The sequence below is a fragment of the Taudactylus pleione genome, unplaced genomic scaffold (genome assembly GCF_031769625.1).
Source record: "Taudactylus pleione unplaced genomic scaffold, aTauple2 ptg000122l, whole genome shotgun sequence".
Lineage (NCBI taxonomy): Eukaryota > Metazoa > Chordata > Amphibia > Anura > Myobatrachidae > Taudactylus > Taudactylus pleione.
In genome coordinates this window covers 10,935,513-10,952,186 of record NW_028284524.1, presented here as the reverse complement: position 1 = coordinate 10,952,186, position 16,674 = coordinate 10,935,513, and the positions used below count along the sequence as shown (strand labels likewise).

General features: G+C 43.9%; 2 protein-coding genes across 2 annotated transcripts in view; one reads left to right on the top strand and one right to left on the bottom strand.

The window, feature by feature from the left end:
- The window catches only part of CFAP65 (cilia and flagella associated protein 65), a 173,670-nt gene that overhangs the window by 40,618 nt on the left and 116,378 nt on the right, over window positions 1–16,674 (bottom strand). Inside the window, exons 25-29 of the mRNA XM_088472350.1 lie at window positions 14,561–14,704; window positions 14,116–14,232; window positions 13,920–14,045; window positions 6,283–6,354; window positions 2,657–2,871 (exon numbers count right to left, since the gene is read on the bottom strand). Coding sequence (XP_088328476.1) covers window positions 2,657–2,871; window positions 6,283–6,354; window positions 13,920–14,045; window positions 14,116–14,232; window positions 14,561–14,704 — 674 coding nt within the window. The remainder of the gene's footprint in view (window positions 1–2,656; window positions 2,872–6,282; window positions 6,355–13,919; window positions 14,046–14,115; window positions 14,233–14,560; window positions 14,705–16,674) is intronic.
- Window positions 8,597–16,607, top strand: LOC148524064 (uncharacterized). The gene is made up of 2 exons (XM_088472349.1): window positions 8,597–8,678; window positions 16,002–16,607. The coding sequence occupies exons 1-2, from the start codon at window positions 8,655–8,657 to the stop codon at window positions 16,395–16,397; spliced, it is 420 nt and encodes a 139-aa protein (XP_088328475.1). The 5' UTR covers window positions 8,597–8,654; the 3' UTR covers window positions 16,398–16,607.

Genomic DNA, 16,674 nt, shown 5'->3' with positions numbered 1-16,674 from the left:
CATTTTCTACTCTATCAAGACAGAACAATGGGTTAGTTTAATACTAACAGACTAGGAGACAGCATGTCTCAGATCTGTCTAAGCAAGAAGGGAGTTAATCGGGATAGCCTTGGCCTATAAGCGGTCACCAGTATTTTGAGAACATAGAAAGGAGATTATAGGTTTTGTTATGATTAAAACATATTATCAGTGAAATGTTTAGTGCGCATGAATATTGAATTAATTAATTAATATTCGTCATTTTAGAATATGGCAGTAGCAGAGAGGGAAAAAGTATAAAAGATTGATCAAATAGGGGAGGGGTCAGTCGGGTTGAGCAGGAGCGATCGTAGGTCAAGAGAGTCTCGGGACGCTGGGCTGTAAGTACAAACAGGGCTGTCACCTTGTGAGTCTAGGCTAGGCATTGCAAATAATCATTTTGTCACTGCTGCTGAACTAATGTTTTTTTATGTTATAAGTCTGCTTTGTCAATAATACAATAATACATGTAGAATTAATTTGCTTTTAAGTAAAACATTGTCATTTATTTTAGAGTTGGTATTGGTGTGAATTATTTAATTTCTTCTTATAATAAGTAAGGTTTATAAATAATATCCAAAACACATCGCGTTATCAGAGCCTAGTAAGGAACTAATGTAGCAATCATGTCACCAGAAATAAAAAGTCAAAGTGCCTCCATAATATCATGAGACGTGATGCGATGAAAATGCCGACAGAGGGGATTACGGCAGTCAGAATGCCGGCGCCGGAATCCCGACACCTGTCAGAACGCCGGCGCTGGCATCCCGACCGCCAGAATCCCGAAGGTAAGTAGAGGGGTTAGGGGGTGGGTTAGCATTAGGGGTTAGCATGAGGCACTAAGGGGGGAAGGGTTAGGTATAGGGTGTGGGGAGGGGTAGGTTAGGTTTAAGCTCTGGGGGGAGTTTAGGGTTATGCACCAGGGAGGGAGGGTTAGGGTACAGATGGACAAAGTGTCGGTATTATAACCCTCTCGGGATGCCAGCGTCAGGATTCTGACCGCCGGGTTCCTGAAACGCGGGTATTCCGTAGCCATCCCCATGAGACAAATAAATCAAGAAATGTGAAAATCAATAGACAGAAGGGCTAAGCTTGCAAATAGGAATTACTACCATGTTTCCACTTACCAGCCCCACTCACAGAGGAGCTGCAGGCCACAAGCCCTGCTCCCTTTAGGTTGAGCAATCAAGAGATGATAAGTGTTAAAGAGGGTGTGGATTTATCTACAATAAAACAGTAGACAGTCAATAGGTCGACACCAGAAGGTTGACAGTCAATAGGTTGATGCGTAATTGGTCAACAGTGACTTAGGTCGACAGGGTTCAATAGTTGACACACAAAAAAGGTTTGACACATGATTTTTTTGTTATTTTAGCCTAACCATCCTGAAAAACAAGGCGTCTATTTTTTTTGTGTCGACCATTTGAATTTCAACCTTTTAACCCTGTCAAACTAATGTCACTGTTGACCCTGTCAATCTACTGACTGCCAACCTTCTGGTGACGACCTATTGACTGACTACCTTTTTACTGTAGACATATCATCGGGATACCGTTAAAAATGGGCTGAATATGGAAAAACTGTCAGGTTGTCAGTGCAGTCTTTGGGGATGGGGTACTTGCCAAAGCTTTTAACTCTTTAATTTCCAGACTGCTCAGTTTGAGACATTGGTCACAAGGTGCATTTGTTGTGCAAAACCATTTTCAAAAATGGGTAAATGAATTTCCTATTTAGCTATTTCCGAAGACAGTCAAACACACAACTCCAGACACAAGGTCATTAAACTTGATGCAGTTATTTGCTCTGTTCCACCTGGCCTCCACTTAGGACAAAAACAGTGATATTGTCAAAAAACTTCGCAAGCTGGCTGGACTTGACGGTATCTCATACCCAATTGCATCTACACATTAAGTAGATCTCTAAAGTCAGAGTTGTGTTGTATTTGTATGCACAAATCATCAGTGACGTGCGGTGAGGTCAATGGCTGGGGAGGCACACATGCAGATGGGTCTGCGTGCTGAGAGCCTGTCTCCCCCATACTCACTGTAACTCTTCCCTCACTACACTGAACTTCAATGTCTATTGATTTTCCTACCTACATCACTGTGTCTTCTCTTGCTGCTGCTGACTGAGCTCCGATGTCTAAACACTGCCGTGCACTTCCTGGTCACATGATACATCTAAGGTGTTCATCAGTGATCAAGGCACGCCTCCATACACAGAGGCATGCCTCTATTAGCTCTCTTTCTGTGCAGCTTACTGCCTGTGGTGTGGTCCCACTCCCAGCTCAGCAAGCAGTGTCTGACTATACAGAAGCGAGGCTGAGCTGTTGCTGCCTCATCTTTCGTCTCTCTGCAGTCCCAGGGAAATATAAAAATGATTACAATAAACAAAGAAGATATTTATAAGTTATAAATATCTTCTTTGTATTATTCTAATAATTTTATATCAAATCTCAGGAATATGACGGGAGGCTCTGCCTTCCCTGCTTACCCTGACTACACCTTCCTGTAAATCATGTCTGGTACACTACATATAACAAACAGCCATGGGAATACAGATTTCATATCAATAATAGGATCCATCTAATGTGTCTAGCCAATTACAGATCCCTTCCAGCATATACAATGCTACTCACCTCTGCTGGAAGTGTCTCTGAAAGTCATTCTGGAATTGGTTCAGAAAGTCTGGTATGTGATGAGATCTCGCAGTCACTGACAGATGGAGCTGTAATGGAGTAGGTGATTCAGGTCTAGTCCAGACTTTCTGAGCCTCTTTCTGTGCCCTGCGGCTTTTTCTGTCTCGGCTGACTGGTGCCCGGGCAAAATCGGCATTCTTGATGGGTGGTAGGGTCTGGTAACAAAATACAGCTCTGTTTAAGAATTATTACTTGACTTAATATGCTGCACATTCTAAAGATAATGCTGCCCCATTGTGGCTATTTTCAATAACTATTAACATTTCTAGAGGAATACAGTTTTTATATAACATCACATTCATCAGGAGGACAGGTCTGCAAGCAATCATCACTTTCACATAAAGACAAGGGAAAATGTATTTACAAGAAAATTATTTCCCACTTATTTAACAACATGCAAAACAGTCATAGCTTCCAAGATATGTGATTAACAAAAGGCATGGTCATGTTTGTGCAGATTTAAAAGGAGCTGTAAAGGACAGATAAAAGTGTATTAAACATACCATTGATATACATTTGTCTTAATTACATTTAACAAAAAACATAACCTGACAGATTCCCATTATTACTGTTTGTACCTTAAAAATGTTACAGGTACGATAATGTTTAAACACCCCACCTGGGATATTTTTTTTGGAATGCAAGTACACAAGTAATTACATTAAGACAAATAGATATAAACTATATGGACAAAAGCATTTGGCAACACCTGTTCATTATTGAATTGAGGTGTTTCAATCAGACCCGTTCCCACGGGTGTATAAAATGAAGCACCTAGCCATGCAGTCTCCATTTACAAACATTTGTGATACAAAATGGGTCATTCTGAAGAGCTCAGTGACTTCAAGCATTGTAATGTGATAGGATACCTTTGCAATAAGACTGTTCCTGAAATTTCATCCCTGCTGGATATTCCACGGTCAACTGTGATATTATTAGAAAGTGGAAAGGAACAACAAGTGGAAGGCCATGTAAAATCACAGCGGGGTCAACGACTGCTAAGGCGCATGGTGCGTAAAAGTCACCAATGCTCTGCTGATTCCATAGCTGAAGAGTTCCAAACTTCCACTGGCATTAATGTAAGCACAAAAACTGCGCAGCGGGAGCTTGTTTATCTCTTTATTTATGAATGTGGAAACATACGGGAGATTACTGGAATGGGTTTTCGATGGCCGAGCAGCTGCATGCAAGCCTCACACCATCAAGTCCAATGCCAAGCGTCTGATGGAATGGTGTAAAGCACACCGACACTGGACTGTGGAGCAGTGGAAATGCGTTCTGTGGCGTGATGAATCACGCTTCTCTGTTTGGCAGTCAGATGGGCGAGTCTGGGTTTGGCAGATGCCCGGTTTAACTGCCTGACTGCATTGTGCCAACTGTGAAGTTTGGTGGAGGAGGGATAATGGTATGGGGCTGTTTTTCAGGGTTTGGGCTAGGCCCCTTGTGGCGTTTAATCACAAGAATAATCGCCAGAAATGATATTTCGTGATCTATGCGTAATGAAGCAACTGCATTTGATGTCCTTTAATTGACATGTGTGTGTCCAGAGGGGCTGATGGATACTCCGCGGTTTACGACTGGAACATCCTTTGAAGCCAGCCACACCAGGAAGAGGGGTTGATAACAATCTATGTCAATGTCTGTGATTTGAGGAATGTGTATATAACTGTGTCTTATCTCCTAAACAGTTATGGGGCACTGTGCCCAGTTGAGAAAAATGTGAAACTGTCTTGTGTTATTTGAAGAGCAGAATATGTATAAGTCACATCATTTATTAACAGCTCCCACTGGGAGAGTTAATCAGAAAGGTGGGAGCTAGGAGGGCTCTTGCAGAAACATAAGAATGTAGCTGTCCCAAAACAGCTTGTCACTCATTGGGGATCAGACGGCAGTGCTGTGAGTGCACCAGGATATTCTTGTGGGTGAAATCCCCCACCCCATCAGCAGTGCTAAGAACTTTATTGTAAATTGTCTTAGGAACTCTAAGTTATTTCTCTTTATTTTTAGAAAATATTTGCATTATAATCTATTTGTCATTTTATTCATATTTTTGTAACTAAGCCTTGAAAATATTATTTGAAAATATTTTTTAATCTAGCATATTCCACGTGATTGCGAGCCTGTGAGACTCATGCTACATATCTGTGTGGGATTGAATGTGATTTATTAATAATCTGTTCAGAGATCGCAGAACTCCTGATAAATCTGCTTGGTGGAAGAATTGTGTATTTTGTTAAGTGACCAAGGTGCGGCGGCGTCACGACCAGTTGATCCAGATTGTTGTATCTGTGAGTCAGCCCGGGTTCGTGACACCCCTTATCTCCAGTGAAGGGCAATCTTAATGCTTCAACATATCAAGACATTTTGGACAATGCTATGCTTCCAACTTTGTGGAAACAGTTTGTGGAAGGCCCTTTTTTGTTCCAACATGACTGTGCCCCAGTGCACAAAGCAAGGACTATAAAAGACATGGTTTTATGAGTTCAGTGTGGAAGAACTTGACTGGCCCACACAGAGCCCTAACCTCAACCTCATCGAGCACCTTTGGGATGAACTGAAAAGGAGATTGTGAGCCAGGCCTTCTTGTCCAACATCATAAATGCTCTACTGAATGAATGGGCACAAATTCCTACAAAAATACTCCAAAATATTGTGCAAAGCCTTCCAAGAAGAGTGGAAGATGTTATAGCGGCAAAAGGGGGACCAACTGCATATTAAAGTATATGTATTTGAATACATTGTCATTACAGACCCTGTTGGTGTAATGGGCAGACATCCGAATACTTTTGTCCATATAATGTATGTACACAGGAAGGGGATGTAGTTAAAATGCCGACCATCGGCATGCCGGGTGATGAAATCCCGGAGCTGGAATCCCGTACCGGGGACAAGACACCAGAGCCATAATCCTGACAAGAGGGGAGATGCCGATGCCGGGATCTTGACTGCCGGCATGCCGATGGTAAGTACAGCAGGAGCCCTTAGGTCTTAGCCAAGGGGTGGTTAGGTTTAGGCACCCCGGGGGGAGGGGGGAGGTTAGGGTTAGGCTATGGACAGGGGGGGTTAGGGTTAGGCACCACCGAGGGGGTTAGGGTTAGGCACTAAGGGGGTGGGGGTTAAGTTTAGGCACGGGGTGGGTTAGGGTGTGGGGTAGGGTTAAGGTTAGGCTGCTGAACAGGAGAATTAGGGTTAAGGAGGGAAGGTTAGGGTACTTACCTCTCCGCTGTTGGGATCCTCAGCATCGGGATGCCGCTATCGGGTCTTTTGACAGCAGGCATCCCGAGTGCTGGGATTTCATACCCAACACACAGGAAGCACAGATATTTACAATTGTACCAAAAGAGTTTGGCAAGTACAAGAGTAGCTGTATGAACAGACCCCTGGTGCATGTATGAAAACATGCACACAGAAGACTACACTTATACACAATATTGACAATAAAATGACCGAGATCTATGATCCATGCTGGAAATGAAAGGCTCCCTATACTAAAAGCACCAGCGTTTGGACCTCAGGTTGATTAAACGGATCCCTGTGAATTGTGCGACAAATGATAGACTTCTCACCTTGTATCTCCGTATCTCTGTCAGTTGTTGCTTAGCTTTGACAATGCCAGTTCCACCAGACTGTAGAAAACACTAGGAAATAATAACATGCAGTATAATGACATACCCAAAACATGTACCCTTGCAGCAATGGCTAAAACTATAGGTATAATTATTGTTAGTAACCTTTATTTCACTGGCATCCATTGGGGGCACTAGAGAGGGTTGAGCAATAAGAAAAAAAGCAAATTAAGTCTGAGCTTCTCTTCTCTAACCCAGTGATAGGCAACCACATATACTTCGGGAGCCCTCTAACTTTCAAAAGGGCCTCACACTCACATTACTCCTAATCTCAATAGCAAATTAATTTAATATATTTAATCAAGAAAAGAGACAACTAACAGTAATTACATATCAGGCCTTTCAAACAAGCTTTACAAGCTATAACAAACAAATATCACAACAAAGCGGGAAGGAGCTGGGAGATGCAATGGAAGGCTGGGAGGGCCACATGCAGTCCCGGGGCCACCTGTTGTCCATTACTGCCCTAGCTGGAGTACGTTAAGCTTCTTCCAATTGTCCGCAGGAGGAGGGTTGTTTTCTAAGTGCTGCCTGTAGAGTGATAATTATTATGTATTTGTTTAGTTCTAGTTTTTCTTACTACAGACGGCTGATGGCTCAGACAGCTTCTTAATGCCACCGGCTCATTCTTATGGGCTCCGGAGGGCAACCCAGTTACTATTACACCAGGCAACGACTGCAACCCCGTTCAGCTACTGCTGGTAATTGGCAGTTGTTTATACAATGACAGAAATCCCAAGCTACAACTATCTCATCTGAGCGTCCTCCAGTGGCGCTGAGAGGATCTCTGCTGTGCGGTCATCACAGGATCTTGTGAAAGGCTGATATTTTGGCCAGTCTCCTCACTTATCACCATTATGACAGTTCATTTGAATCTGGTGGTAGACCCACAGGGACTGTGCAGAGTTGAACGTACGCCCATTTGCAGGTGTATCTTGGGTGTTTTTGCACTGTGCATTTTTTTAATTCAAGCATACTCCATTACCCGTCATTCAAAATTGTGCACATTTCACTTGCACCTTCACTTGCATCTGAAGGGGCGTAACTGGACTATAACGAGGTGTTGTTATGTAGGCAATGCTTAGTGAGGGCATACTGATGGTATTATGGACTGAGCACTATCTGGAAGCATAAATATGTCTATTTTGACACGTATCTGCTACACAAAGAGAGTCTGAAGCAGGTGTGCACTGATGATGATGGCTATCAAACTAAGGTCTACTTACAAAGGTGACCCTGCATGCAAGCAAAAATATGCAATTAATTCAGTGCATGCAAAATGGGAGCAAATACCATCGACATGTGTTAAACTCTACATCACTTATACAGTGTCTAAGTGGTATTTACTAAAGTACAGATTTTTAGACGTGGTGGTATTGTCTATAGCAACCAATCAGATATTACTTAACATCTATCTAGCACCTTCTAGAAGATAATAGCTAGAATCTGATTGGTTGCCATGGGCAACATCTCCACTTCTAAAACCCACACTTTAGTAAATATACCCCATAAAACCTGATTCAGGGGTGCATGATAACTGCACGCAATGTTCATGTTCAAGTAGTTGAGCTATTATTTGCTACTGCGCATGCGCAAAATATTCTGGGAACCCCTGAATTAACAAATGCGCTGTTGCATGCGGAACCGCTGCTATCAGTAATGGAAAGGCAAAACCATGGGCGTACCAGGGAGGTTTTCAGGAGGTGGCCTGAAGTGATCGCAAAAAAACTGTCTTGTGGGCGTGTTATGGGTGTGTCAGTCACAGCAGCTGCATTCTCATATGCAAGGCCACATCCAAAGAGACTATGTTCAGATGGAAAAAGTGCACCTGCCATAGGCTGGTGACAGTGACCATGGTGCACAGATGGTGCAGTGCCCAGAACCACCGGCATGCACAGGCAGTGAAAGTGGGCATCTCAGGGCTCGGGCGCAAGCTAGTACACAAAGGGAAGGCTGAAACTGGCTTTTGCATGTTATCGCTGCCGTACCCTGGCGTAATTACCAGATGTGCAGTGGCTGCTATGGGGCCCGGGCAGTCTCTGGGGCCCAGCCGTCCCCCTGCACCTATGCTGCCAGGCAAGCTGTGGTTTAGTCCTCCATCAACAGTGTGCTGCGCAGGGCAGGCACATCTGCTATTCCGGTCAGCTCCGCCTCCGTCTCTCTCTCTGACTGATACTGGGAGGAGACATGGCCGTGATCTGGATATGTCCCAGCAGGCTCAGCATAGCCACGCCTCCCCCCAGCATTAGTCAGTGAGGAGAGATGGAGCTGACTGGGAGAGGAGATGTGCCTGCCCTGTGCAGCACGCGCTGATGGAGGACAACCACGGAACTGAGGTAAGTCGAGGATAGGGAGCGGGGTGGAGCCGCGGTGGACATAGTGAGGCCCGTGAAACTTTTGCTATGTTGCACCCTTATATCTAGTTATGCCCTGCGGCCATGGCTACGACAACAGACACTAGAGCTATGCAGCAGTGTTCACCCCTGAATCAGGCCCTCAATCTCTATCTTGTCAGCTTCTCTGCATGTAATAATTACTGACAGGGAAATGCAGCCATAGTTTGGTCTCCTCTCTATCTCCTAGCCAGAAGGAAGTATTGAGAGCCCTTAATTACTGTAGAAGTCCCTCTCAGTTTATTTCTGTCATCTTTTTTCTCGCAACATGGCAAATAAAGGAGCAGTACCAGAGCTTTTTCATGTGGGAACAGACTGCCCAAAAATATGAGACCATGGATGGTCCCGTCTCTCTTTGGCTTTAGCTGACGAAAAATGTCTCTCCGTTTCTCCTTGTGATTATCAGGGTGCATTATCTACTCAAAGGAGTAGTTCTGGGCACCATTCTCACCATTTTCTTATGAAAATGCATTAGTAGATTCTTCTAGTTTCTTTCAAATATTTTGGAATGATCTGTGAGATCAGATAAGCAAATCTAAAAATCTTGGCCAAACCCTAATAGATAATGTAAGGTTTTTCTTAGGCTTTTAGCTTGTTACCCTTTTCCAGTAGATGATAGAGGAAAGTATGAGTCTCCTCCTACAGTGAAATCACATCTTGCAAAGCTTTCTAAGACTGATGGTTCAGACCGGAAGTGCAATGCTATTCTAAAATATATGTTCGTGACAGCAGGAGCTTGTCTTACAACTATAACGAGAACAGCTGACCTAACAAAGCTATTCAAACATGGCTGTTATGACAATACTGTAGAAAGGTGCTTTCTCTGCAACTGCTTCATGAGGTCCTCACCTATATTAAGCTGCATTTCCCTTAAAGCGATATTTATTACCACAGGGTATTGTTGTTGGTTAATGTTGGACATAACACTAAACAGGATGAATGAATGCCAATGGGCTAATACAGGGAGATGGTAACAGTGCAGACAGAATAATCAACAGTGACCACTAGAACTGTCAATGAAGAGATAATTATATATTATACAGAGTGGCCAAAATGAAACTTACCCTATTCAGAGCCACCTGTAGCTTATTCTAACAATCAGAATGAATAATTAGGACTTGGGAAGCAGTTGCTCTGAATAGGAGAACTTTAATTATGGCCACTGTGTGTGTGTGTGAGTGTGTGTTTGTGTGTGTGTGTATATATATATATATATATATATATCTATATATATATATATATATACTAAATACACACATCTACATATACACAACATCATATATATATATATATATATATATGATGTTGTGTATATGTAGATGTGTGTATTTAGTATATATATATATATATACTAAATACACACATCTACATATACACAACATCATATATATATATATATATATATATATATATATGATGTTGTGTATATGTAGATGTGTGTATTTAGTGTGTATATATATATATATATATATATATATAGTATATAATCTTAATATACAGTTTATAAGATCTTACATCATTTATTTGCAGGGTTTTTTGGGTTTAAGGCTGAAAGCAGATAAGTAATATTGGTATACACTAAGGGGTCAGGGCAGGCAGCAGACACACAGTACTGGTATACACTCCGTGGCCAAGACTGGCAGCAGTCAAAAACTAAAACCAAGTAATATAGGCCAAGGTCAGGGCTAGAGAAAAACAGCAAAGTCCAAAACCCAGTCCAGTCTTCATCAATAGGCAGCATATAGGAATGCAAATTCAGCTACACGCAAAAGCAGGGACTAGCATTAGCACCACTGAACTTAGCAGCTATTTAAGCCTACATAAGTCAATGGACTGAGGTGTATAATCCTTGGCTGGTCATTGGCTGGTTACATGTGGGTCTCAGCCAATAAGCGGCCGCTACATGTAAAGCAGCCGCTGATTGGCTAGTGGTCCGTGGGAAATACAGATGACACCAGTCATCTGTCATTTCGCGTAGTGTAAGTATATGTAACAACATATACTGTACTTACACGTTTGCCATGGATCGGGTCAGTCGTGTTTTTATTTTGCCAAGTATGGGGATGCTACGGGGAGCCGCACCAGAAAGGAGATTAGTATGGAATCTTTTTCCATGTACTTCCAGTGGATTTCTGCTTGGAGAAGGGGACAGATCAGCTGGCAACAGGTAAGTATGTGTGAGTAGGATAGGTAGATGTACAGTCAGGTGCATAAATATTGGGACATTGACAGAATTTTCATATTTTGGCCTCTATTCACCACCACAATGGCTTAAATCAGGGGTCTTCAAACTTGGCCCTCCAGATGCTGTGGAACTACACATCCCAGCATGCACTGCACATAGTTTTAGCATGCTGTTATATCAAAAAGGTGGCAGTGCATGCTGGGATGTGTAGTTCCACAGCAGCTGGAGGGCCAAGTTTGAAGACCCCTGGCTTAAATGAAACAAACAAGATTTGCTTTAACTGCAGACTTTCAGATTTAATTTGAGGGTAATTACATCCAAATCAGGTGAATGGTGTAGGAATTACAACGGTTTCTATATGTGCCTCCCACTTTTTAAGGGGCCAAAAGTAATGGGACTATCAACTCAAAAGCTATTTCATGGACAGGTGTGGGCTATTTTCTGTTTCTGCTCTCTATTTAGTTCTGCTCTCAGTCTTTTTACAAAGAAGAATGGAACTACTTCTGGACATTCAGACATTCTTGCAAGGAGTATGACATATGCAGCCTCCTTACATTCCACTATGGGATCTGAATTTTGTCATGTCAGTATTAGAACATTCGCCATTTGAACCTTTTATAGTCCGTGGATCTTAAATTCCTATGTCATAAAATATGAGCAATTTTCCTCAGCTAGGAGGGTTGAAGAATTGGGTGCTCTTTCTTGCAGATCCTCCTTTATTATTTTTCATAGTGAGAGAACCCTCCTGAGGACGAATTCATCTTTTCAACCAAAGATAGTATCCAAATTCCATTTGAACCAAGAATGGATCTCCGTAAAAGGAGTATTTTCTCCTGGATGTGGTCACACTGCTGAAGATCTATTTAAATGAAATACTGGTACCTGTAACACAGTTTTTTCTTCTATAATGCTCAAAAGAGGGCAGGGCCGTCTCTTCCATTGGGCTTTTAGTGCAGTTGCCCAAGGGCCCAAAGCTTCAAGGGGCCCTCCAGCCCCCTGCATCCGCTACCTGTTACTAAATTTTTTCATTTTATTTCAAAGCACTAGTCTATGCTAGTAGTTGTCGACCCCCCCCCCCCCCCCCCCGTGACGAGCGAACCCCCCCCCCTTCCCCTGGTACGCAGTCGCGGGCAGTCTGTGTCTCTGTGACACAGCTGTGTGTTTGCTTTAGCAGCCGATGAGAGTCCGTCAGACTCTCATCACTGCGCCCACTGCCGGAGCCGGGCATCGTCCGGCTCCCGCAGTGGGTAAAGGGAGAGACGTCATGACATCTCTCCCATAATGCAGAGCGGCCCGGAAGGACGGACGGAGGAGCGGATGGCGGCGGCGGGGATTCAGGTAAGTGTTTATTTTTTATTTGTCTACTGGGGGGGTGGACCACTACTGGGGGCACTACAAGGGGGTTCCACTACTGGGAGCAATACAAGGGGGGACTACTATTGGGGGCACTACAAGGGGGGGACAACTACTAGGGGCATTACAAGGGGCAAGGGGGGGACAACTACTAAGGGAACTACAAGGGGAGGGGACTACTACTAGGGGCACTGCATAGAGGGGGACTACCACTGGGGGCTCAGTATCGGGGGACCACTACTGGGGGCTATATATAAATGGCAATACTGGGGGTACTGCATAGGGGGAGACTACAACTGGGGCCACTATTTAAAGGGCACTGCATAAGGGGTACCACTATTGGGGACACTGCATGGGAGTCTACTGCTGGGGGCACTATATAAGGGGCATTGCATAGGGGGTACCACTACTGGGGAAACTGCATTGGGGGAATTACTACTGGGGGCACTATATAAGGGGCATACTACTGGGGACACAATGGGTGGGTAGCTTTGCCCAGGGCCCACACTGCTGTTAAGACAGCCCTGAAAGAGGGGCTTGTCCAGCAGCAGCCAAGTTTCCTGCGTACAGGTTCACAACTGGCAGTTGGTATACTCCCCGAAAATGGTCTGACATGCCTGCATTTTTCTCCCCACCCTGTCAATCACTTGCTAATAAATCCTCATGGCTAGCGTATTCTCAATCTCAATTTAATTTCCGCGTGTGCACATTGTGGCTGTGATGCATGCGCAATCGGCGATAATCACTCAACTGCATGAACATCGGCATAGCGTACACCTCTGAATCAGGCCCAATATGCGAACTAAGATGCAAAATTTTGTTAAAAATAACAAAGTTAAGGAAAAGTAGTAGCAAAATTGAGGAAAAAGTGCACAGTGTGGAATCGTGTCTGGTGTCTTGCTCCAGGTGGCATAGAAAGGATTGGTGTATGAGGACATAGCTGTACCAAGCAGTGTAAAGAGTAGTGAAGAAGACAAGTGGAGAGTTTGCCCATAGAATCTTCTACCTATTCTACTTATAGAATGTACTTAATAAATGATTCCTCAAAGCTTATTGGTTGCTATGGGCAACTTCTCCACTCTTTACACTGCATGATACATAGAGAGAGATATGTATTTCATAATTTTTTTTTTTAAAGTTCCCAAGCTCTTATATACCTCTATACCCCACAATTCCAGTGTCCCAAATGGACTAGAATAAAACAATGTAAAATGAGTGCAACAATCCCATTTTATACAGCAGCAACATATTATGCAGCATTTTACAGTGTACGTTTAATCATTCACAACATAGACACTAAAATTAATTAATAAATATGTTTTTTTTTGCCTGTGAGAGACAAACAGAACTTACATCTGTGGGCAGCACAGACGGTGTAATGGTTATCATTAATGCCTCAAAGCACTGATTTCCTCCCTCACTCCAAAAATACACTGGTAGGTTAATTAGCTCCCAACAAAATTAACCCTAGTTAGTATGTGTGTGTGCATGTGATAGGGAATATAGATTGTAAGCTCCACTCGGGCAGGGACTGATGTAAAGCGCTGCGTAATATGTATGCGCTATATAAATAACTGGTAATAACTTATAAACTCCACACGATAATAATACAATAGTGCCCACATAATATGATAAGGCAGACATACCACCCTTTGAGCTCTCTTCTCTGAGACTGGTTCATTGATTGTAAACTCCACTGACTGGCGTTCTTCTTCTTCCTCCCACTCTCGAAGATCTTGCTCATACTCAGCCAGTGCTTTCTCCATGAATATCTGACAGGACATGAGACATTGCAATTACACGCTACAAGTTTTGTGCGCCATACAAAGATTCAATACCCACCTCACACACCAGCTCCAGGGTATAGAACGAGGCTTGTTCTCCAGATTGCAGACTAACCACAACACTGGTGCTCTCACCTGGTCGCACTACACCTGATAAAGGGGAGACCTGAAGCGTCTGGAAATAAAGAGGATCCCAATAAATCGCACATTTGTCTACAGGGGGTTATTGTTTCTGTGTTAAAATTGTGCAGAGAAGCAGTTTTACTTTCTGAGGACCTGGCTAACATTCATTTTACCTCTGAGATTAATGAAGACTTGTGAGTGTACAGAGCGTAATTTCTTCCAAAGTCATCTACAAACAGCCAATATAATTTCAATATGCAATAGATAAAAATATTTAGCCAGTAGGCTTCTGCTCTCCAGTTGCTGTCAATGTAGAAGTCACAGCATGCACTGCCATGTTGTACACAGCGTATATTATGTGTGCTGGCAGTTCTACTCACCTCGCTGGCATTGGATGACCCTGCATACCAAGTGAAGAACATGGCCTCAAGATCAGAGGTGTTGTTCAGGAACAGCAGACGGCTGGACTTGCAGAAGGTAGGGATATCTCCAAATGCCAATTTCTGCTGGGTCAAGTGAGGAATCTGTAGGAGGAAACAAGAATAATGTTCTATACCAGTGGTTCTAAAAACTCGGTCCTCAGGACCCCACACAGGTCACGTTTTCCAGGTCACCCAGCTGGTGCACAGGTGTATTCATTACTCACTGACACATTTTAAAAGATCCACAGGTGGAGCTAATTATTTTACTTGTGATTCTGTGAGGAGACCTGGAAAACATGCACTGTTTGGGGTCATGAGGACCGAGTTTGAGAACCTGTGTTCTATACCTGTCACGGACTGAGGAACTTGGAGTTGTGTACCCGAACTGGGTTGTAAGACAGAGACACCTGAACCAATAGGTAGTTTGCAACTGGACGGTTTAATGTAGTTTCTGCTCATACAGTAATAAAGGAGACTGTGATATAAGATGATATCCTAAGGTCCAGAGATAATGCAACTAGAAGATGTTGAATAAGACTGTAGGACAAAGTCTCTGGATAGTCACTGAACTTGGAAAAGGAACTGTAGGAAGAAACTGTAGACTTGGAACTAAGGGGGTCATTCAGACCCGGTCGTTAGCGCCGATGCGCTCGGACTGGGTCAATGGCCCCCCCACAGAGCATGCGCACGACGGCGCCATCGTACACATGCGTGAGACCCGCTACGACCGACAGCGCCGGTCGTAGCGGGTCTCGATCCAAAGGGGGCGAGCTGTCGATGTTGATTGACAGCTCGCCCCGTTTGGAAGGCGGGCCGGGGGGGTGGCAGCCCAAACGGAGGCGTCCCTATGGGAACGCCTGCCATTTGGGGGAGGCCCCACTGACATCACTAGTGGAGCCAGAAGCTCTCCGGAGCTTACGACAAGGGAGACCCTACCCTAGGGTCTCGTCGTAAGCCCCGATGGTCTCTGACCATCACCGGACCGGTCGTTAGAGCTGTGGGTGTTAACCCACAGCCTAACGACCGCAACAGAGGCGGGCGTTTCTGAGCGACCACTTGCATCCTCCGACCGCCTCTGAATGAGGCCCTAAATTAGAACTTAGAATTTGACTCCGGGCTGGAGTAACGAGGATTGAACTTGAAGAACTTGGAATTTTACTCCGGACTGGATTAATAAGGATTGAACTTGTAGAACTTGAAATTTGACTCGCTGTGCTGGGTAGCACTGGTAACACATAGGAAACTCAGGAACATAGGTCAAGATCTGGGAATCAGCCTTGCTATGCAGGGGAGCATAGGTTTCACACCAGAAGCTCAGGAACATAAGTCATGCAGCAGCAATGGACATTGTTGCACTGGCAACCAGCATGTGTTACAGGTAGGTCTTTTATACTTTCAGGCTGAAGCGGATTGGCTGAAGCAACTTGAGACTGCTGCTGCCTGGATGCACGAGTATCACCTGACCTGGCCCAAGATGGCTGGGCCCATGTTCCGGAAAACTTGTATACTGCGCCATCATGCGCGCATGGATCTGCAGCAGAGGGACACAGGCAACAGTGGGGATGCTGTGGACGATCCACAAGCAGAGGCCCCACATCAGAAATCACAGGAGCAGCAGGCGGACGGCACAGCGGACAGCGATGGCACAGACGTATGGGAAGATGCAGGGGTTTGGGGCACGGTTTGTGACAATACTATTACAATGCACAAAGTGGGGAACATCTATGAAAGGCCTTCTACAGGTAATTGTATGAACACAAAGAAATACCATTCATTGCAAGCAATCAGATTTTAGTTGTAATTTTTCAGTAGTTTCAAAAATGAAAGCAAGCATCTGATTGGTTGCTGTGGGTGACACCACCAATTCCACACAATTACCTGTGGAACTGTTTTCATGTATGTCCCCAAATGTTTTCCATAGTCTTCTACATAATCCCAGCAGGAGTATAAATGACTCTCAGGCAGTATGGGACACATTTGTGTATCACAGTTCCAGGAAATTAGAAATGGCATTCAAATCTACTGAAGATATGGAATATAAATTATGCCATTATAAATGGAAATAAAGTTTT

Bases quoted from the DNA above. Each gene is read 5' to 3' on its own strand.
- LOC148524064 (XM_088472349.1), top strand. From the start codon at position 8,655: ATGGAGGACAACCACGGAACTGAG. The intron at 8,679-16,001 runs GTAAGTCGAGGA...TTATACTTTCAG, and splicing joins AGGACAACCACGGAACTGAG to GCTGAAGCGGATTGGCTGAA.